The sequence below is a fragment of the Phascolarctos cinereus genome, unplaced genomic scaffold (genome assembly GCF_003287225.1).
Source record: "Phascolarctos cinereus isolate Bilbo 61053 unplaced genomic scaffold, phaCin_HiC Scaffold_726;HRSCAF=1367, whole genome shotgun sequence".
NCBI lineage: Eukaryota > Metazoa > Chordata > Mammalia > Diprotodontia > Phascolarctidae > Phascolarctos > Phascolarctos cinereus.
The window spans coordinates 379,404,189-379,410,673 of record NW_027556098.1 but is presented as its reverse complement, the minus strand read 5'-3'; the positions used below and the strand labels follow the sequence as shown (position 1 = coordinate 379,410,673).

General features: G+C 49.9%; 1 protein-coding gene across 5 annotated transcripts in view; it reads right to left on the bottom strand.

Annotated features, from left to right (window-relative positions):
• Nucleotides 1-286: 286 nt before the first annotated feature.
• The window catches only part of ECE1 (endothelin converting enzyme 1), a 185,531-nt gene continuing 179,332 nt past the window's right edge, over nucleotides 287-6,485 (bottom strand). For all 5 annotated transcript variants that reach the window (XM_020973112.2, XM_078145617.1, XM_020973113.2 and 2 more), the window contains 2 exons: nucleotides 5,000-5,095; nucleotides 287-3,403 (listed from right to left, as the gene is read on the bottom strand). In XM_020973112.2, coding sequence (XP_020828771.1) covers nucleotides 3,227-3,403; nucleotides 5,000-5,095 — 273 coding nt within the window. In that variant the 3' untranslated portion in view covers nucleotides 287-3,226. The remainder of the gene's footprint in view (nucleotides 3,404-4,999; nucleotides 5,096-6,485) is intronic.

Here is a 6,485-nt window from a genome sequence, read left to right as displayed (position 1 = left end):
TGGGGGGGCCCTTGGGACACAGGCTGTCAGAGGTGGGGGGGCCCTGAGAACACAGGCTGTCAGAGCTGGGGGGCCCTGAGGACACAGGCTGTCAGAGCTGGGAGGGCCCTGAGAACCTGGAATGTCAAGAGTTGAAAAGAGTCTTACAGACCATCTGATCCAGCGCTCATTTTCTCAATGTGGAAACGGAGGCCTCCCCAGACGCTGGCCTCTTGCTGTTCCTCCTCCCCTGACTCCCATGCCCTCTGACCTCTTGGCTGCCCTCAGACACAGACACATGTGACCCTTAGGTAGAAGTCCTTTATTTCAATAACAAAAGTGCCACAATGAAAACTACAGTAGCACAAAAAATAAAAATAAAAATGAAATCCCCTTCCCCCAGTTCCCACATCCATGCACACACCTGGTAAGCAGGCTGACAAGCCGGCCAGAGCCCCCCACAGGCTCCCACCCCAGCAGCCCTGGCCTCTGGCTACGTGCTCTGAGGGGCTGCTGGGAAGGGGGGGGTGGTCGCAGGCTCCTGGTCTTTCCCTTCCAGTTCTTTCTTTGCCTTGCCCCCTCCCCCAGCCCCACACCACATGTGGAAACAATCAGGCCCTTCCACATTCCTCTGAAGGATTACCCAGCCCCGATCACTTCCAGCTGGAATACCAGGTTGCCCTTCACCCTGAAACTCCTGAGAACCGAGACAAATGGATGAGGGGAGAAAGGGGGGAGAAGGGGGAGGGGAGGAGGGGAGAAGGAGGAAAGGGGAGGGGAGGAAAGAAGGAGGGAGATGGGGGGAGGGGAGAAGGGGAGAGGGAGGAAGGGGAAAGGAAAGGAGAAGGGAAAGAAAAGAGGAAAAGGGGGAAGGAAATGGGGAAGGGGGGAAATCCATGGAGAGACAGGAAAAGGAAGGAAAGAAGGGGTGGGAAGGTAAGCACAAGAAGAGAAGGAGGCAGCAGTCACCAAAGGGCACACAGCAGATACGATCACCCCAAGACAGATGGACATGTGCAACCCTTGGGTTGGTCACATTGGCTGGCTGGGGTTTGTGTTTTTTAGAAAGGGAGAAGACTTTATTAGAACTGGGTCTATGTCAGCTAGGTTGGGCTTCTGCCTTAAAAATCCTTCCTGCCTTCTTTCCTCCTCCCTAGCAGACCCCAAAGTCCTGCAGAAATGACCAGGTCCCTGGAGAGTCCCAACCCCTGGGGCCACAGATTTTTGCCCAGCTTGGCGGGGCGGCCAGGAGACTGACCACCTGAGGGGTCAGGGCAGGTTGCCCTTCACCCTGAAACTCCTGACCACCTCAGCTCAGGGCAGAAGAAGCTACTGTTTGACCACATGGGGAAACCCAGCAGATAGTGCAGGCCGTTCTGTGCTTTCTTCAGGGCTGGTGGGCTTTTCTGGGGCCTCAGACTTTAGCTGGTTCTAGCTTTGAGCCTCTTGGTTAACCTGGGGTGTGGTCTCAGTGGACTCTCAGGTTATTGGTCCAAACGCAGAGGGAGAGGTGTGTGTGTGTGTGTGTGTTAGAGTGATTGTGTGAGAGAGTGTGTGTGTGTGTGTGTGTGTGTGTGTGTGTGTGTGTGTGTACACACGGGTGGGTTGGCCTTGAAAGCCAGTCAGACACTTGGTGGAAATTCTTTGTGGAAAAAAGAGGTTCTCCTTAGGGCAGAGCCCTAGATAAGGCACTAGAGGACTGAAGGCCTGGGCTGAGATGGTACTAAGGTCATGGCGGGTAGGGGGTGAGGGTGGAGAACCACTCCAGCCTTCCTTAGAGGCAGGAACCACAAACCCCAGAGGCCTTAGTGGCGTGGGGAAGAGGAGTCCAGAGGCCTATAGCACCCAAGAGGTCATCTGGGCCCCACGGATAGCTTAGGGTCAGCCAAGGGCAAAGAGGATGGACGCTAGGATGTTTCAGCCAAGAGGAGTTTTCTGACCCCCTACTTTCTCTAACAGGATCCTAGGCAGTCTGTCAGCACAGCCAGGGGACCCAACTCTAGCTGGGCTTGGCATGGGCCTGACCAGAGTGATGGATGCTGAAATGCCTGGAGCTTGGAAGGGCTGAGGGCAGGAGTCAGCAATGCTATGTATCAATCACACAACAAAGAGGAAGAAAACAAGGGCACTAAAGCCTTAGGAGGCCCAGGCTCTGAAGCTACAGTCATCCCTTTTTTATGGGGCAGGGAGGTTTGTGGTTTCTGCTGGCAAGATGCAGAGGACCTAAGTAATCCCACTCCCCAGCCTCTCCTCCTACTATAAATTCCCTTTAGAAATAGACCACAGGTGGATGGGATTATTTTCCCTATTCCCATCCCCTCCTGGGAAAGCAGGACCCTTGCTCAGTGGCTGAGGGCTCTCACTGGCTGAACACAGGGTAGGGGCTTTAGGATTTAGGTGCCAAGGAAAGGGAGGGAGGGACAGTGCCAGAGACTGATTTTGCCATCTTGAATCTCTCCTCCTGATCTCCTACCCTCATCTCTACTTAATGGGACTCCTGGGGAGACCCAAAAAGGAAATCTTACAGTTACTCTGAAAGCCTCAGGATGCCCCTCTGGCCCCCAGAGGCTTGAACCGGGGGAATCATGGTCTCAGCTCAGCACTACCAGCCCCTGCCTCAACTCAGCAGCCAGTGGAGGGGGCTGGAAAAGAGTTGGCACTGTGGGGCTTCCCTTGTCCACAGGTTATTTAAAAAAACATAATAAATATACCAATCCTTTCTTTAAAAAAAAAAAGTGTTTTAAATGCATTTTTCCCTGAAGGTTTCCAGTGTATTCCACAATGTTCCAAAATGAATTTCCCCAAAATAGAGATTTTTAAAGCACTTAACACTGTGGTGTTTGTGGGTGTATCCGTCACCCAGCACAGGTGGGACAAGTGACTGACAAGGATGCCAATTCCTTGCCCTTGTCTCCAAGAGGCCGGACAGACACACAAACACCTGTCATGGCCCTTTTAAGAGTTGACTCACAAGTGATTTGCGATTATAGGGGTTTTCACAGTGGATCCAATCTCTGGTTGGCACCAAAAGCCCATGGTTTGGGACCCCTTTCCATGGAGAGCTCTTCGAAGGTGGGGAGGGAGGGTGCTTGGGCAAGGAGGAGGGCCAGGGCAATGCCCTCGATACTGGACAGATGGGGCGAGCTGTTCCATTCCCTCCCTCTGGCCCTCCCCTCCCCCCCAGGGTCTTTGTCCTGCCTGTCCTTCCCATAACTCCCCATCTGTCTCCTGCCACCTGGATTCACCTCTACCAGACTTCACACTTCCGATGGGGGTTCATAGGGGAGCCAGGGGCGCACTGGAAGTGTTCTGAGAACTCCTTAGAGTTGGAGACAGTGCCGATGACCCGGAAGCGAGAGGGGCTGTGGGGATCTGTGATGAGGCCTTCGTGGGAGCTCTCAGGGGTGCGGACTGAGCACCAGACCTGCATTAGAGGGAACAAGGTGGAGAGGTCAAGGTGATTGGAGATGTGGACAGAGTCAGGACAGTATGCCTTCTTTTCCTGCTCTGGAGTTTCAAGAAGAGGAGAGGTAGTATGATATAGTAGCAAGATTGGAGCATCTAGAATTATGTGTCCTGGGTTCAAATCCCAGCTCTGCCTTTTATTAACCAAGTAATGTTGAGCGAGCTGCTTAACTTCTTGGGACCTCAGTTTCCTCATCTGTAAAAAAGGAGGTAATTAAATGAATGTGGCTTGTAAAGTCTTTTTTTTTTTTTGGCAATAGGGGTTAAGTGACTTGCCCAGGTCACACAGCTAGTAAGTGTTATGTCTCTGAGGCTGGATTTGAACTCAGGTCCTCCTGAATCCAGGGCCAGTGCTCTATCTACTGCCCCACCTAGCTGCCCCTGTAAAGTCCTTTTTTAGCTCTAAGATCCAATAATAATAATAATAATAATAATAATAATAATAATAATAATAATAATAATGATTTATATAGCTCTTTAAGGTTTTACAAAGCACTTTAAAAAAAATCCCATTTGATCCTTACAAAAACCTAGTGGGGTGGGTGCTATTAGTATCTTCATTTTACAGATATAGAAACTGAGGCTGGCAGAATTTAAATGACTTGCCTACTGTCATGCAGCTAATAGATGTGTCTAAAGCAGGATCTGAATCCAGATCTTGACCTCCTCTTTCAATGCTATATCCATTATGCCACATTGTCTTTTTCCAGGGTGGTCCTTCTAGCCCTTGAAAGACTTCCAGGGAGAAGGGAACCCAGGAGAAGTGTTTGATGTGTGGGAGAAGGACAAGGGGGGAGGATGGGGTCTGCCATCCCCACCTGTCTATATCCTCTTTCTTCTTTGGGACCACAGGGGGAATAAAACCCACTCAGACTCCCTACTGCATTCCCAGGTCTCCACCAGGCACGGTGGTCTGGGAACACCAATATCCTCACAGTTTTAGAGCTGGAAGGGACCTCGGAAGTGATGTGATCCAGCCCCTCTCTCTGCCTCAGTTCCCTCATCTGTAAAATGGGGATAATAACAGCCCCTACCTCCCAGGGTTGTTGTGAGGCTCAAGGAGATAATAATTGTAAAGCACTCTGCAAACCTTAACTATACATATGCGGAGGCTGATGCAGAGAGCCGTGGAAAGACTTTCCCGAGGTCACACAAGCAGACTGTGACGGTGGCTCTGGGTGCAGTCCGGTCTACCCGGCAGTCTGCTCTGGAGCTATAATAGCACTTTAATTAAGGTTTGCAAAGGGGTTTGCAAACATCATCTTGTCTGATCCTCACAGGCACCCTGGGAGGTTGGTGCTGTTTTATGCCCATTTTATAGATGAGTAAACTGAGGTGGACAGAGGTTGAGTGACTTGTCTCTGGCGGCACAGGTTGTGAGTGTCTGAGGAAGAATCTGAACTTGGGCCTTCCTGACTCCAAGTTCAGCTCTGTAAATGTCTTCCATGGTTTCTCATGGCTTCTGCTCTACTCACTCTCCCTCCACCAGATCTCAGGGGTTGCCCTGATTGTGCTTGGCAGGCACTTGCTCAAGAAGACAGACCAGAGAACCCACCTGAGCAAAGCCGAGGAAGAAGAGCTGGTTGTTGGTGAGGCCTAGGGTGGGCAGCGTCTCCTCCTCCCCATTCTTCCGTACCCAGTTCTGATAGGCCTGCGAAGGGCAGAGAAGAAATCTTAGTGGTCCTGGAGGACAGTGAGCCGAGGCATGGCACTCAGAGGCTGACAGAGGTGACTGGGCCCAGATTCTTTGGGGGGCCTCACTCAGCCTGCGAAGAAGAGAGCTCATTCGCACATTCATTCATCAAACATCCAGGAAGCTCCTACTACGCGCCAAGGGCTGGGTATGCAAAGACAAAAAACGATAACCTCTGCCCACGAGGCGCGTGCACCAAGTGCCTACTGTGTGCTGGGCACAGGGGTAACATCCCAAAACGTCCCTGGCCTCCTCGCTTTCTCTCACGTTCCCTACAGCTAAAGGGTTAGTTCCACACCATCCCTCACACGTGTTCCCTTCTCTCTACTCACACCTTGATTCAGGACTTCTAGACCAGAGGTATCAACACCTCTGGTGGGCTCCAGTGTGGCCCACCACACGCCCACGTGCAGCTTGAACCAGATCAAAGAGTAATTGGGAATATTTTACAAAATAAAATACAAGAAAACACAGATAAAAATACATTTTAAAACTAATTTATTATGCACGGGGATCCGTGGCCCCTCTTTTTATCTGAGTTTTGATATTGCTGCTCTAGACTTAAAAAAAAATTTAGTCTTTGTTATTCTGAGTTTGAAAAATACCAACAAACATGAACATCTCTGTATACAAGGAAGAATAGAAAAAGAGGGCTGTATGTGAAACCACAAATTTCTGTCTAGCTTGTCTCCTTTTAACAAGATATAAATCCAACATGTTAATTTGAAAGCTGTCCTGCTGATCTGTTTCCCTCTGAACCTCCTTCTGTCCTTTTCTTCCCCTTCTTTAAATGATTTTTTTTCTGCCTTTTGCTCTTTTTTGGGCACTATTACCACCAGCCTTAACAACTCACCCCTCCTCCAATTAAAAAAAAAACAATTGGGGCAGCTAGGTGGCGCAGTGGATAGAGCACTGGCCCTGGACTCAGGAGGACCAGAGTTCAAATCTGACCACAGACACAACACTCACTAGCTGTGTGACTCTGGGCAAGTCACTTAACCCCAACTGCCTCACCAAAAATAAATAAATAAAAATCAATTCTCTCTTATTACAAATGAGTGAAATCAATCAAAGGAAATCCATCCAAAAATGCATGTTTCATTGTATTGGATATTGCAGGCAACAGGGAGGTCCTGAACATTCTAAGCAGAGGAGAGACCCTGCTAGACCCGTAGCTTAGAAGGATTTTTTTTCCTTCCTCTTTCTCCCACTTTCTTTGCTCTCTCCTTTTTTCCCCCTACTCTTTCACTCCTTTGCTGCCTCTTCTTCTGGTTATTCATTAGACCCACCTGAAATACCCAGGGAAATCTCTTAGCTCCCCGGGGGTCTCTAGTGGTGACTTCTGAGC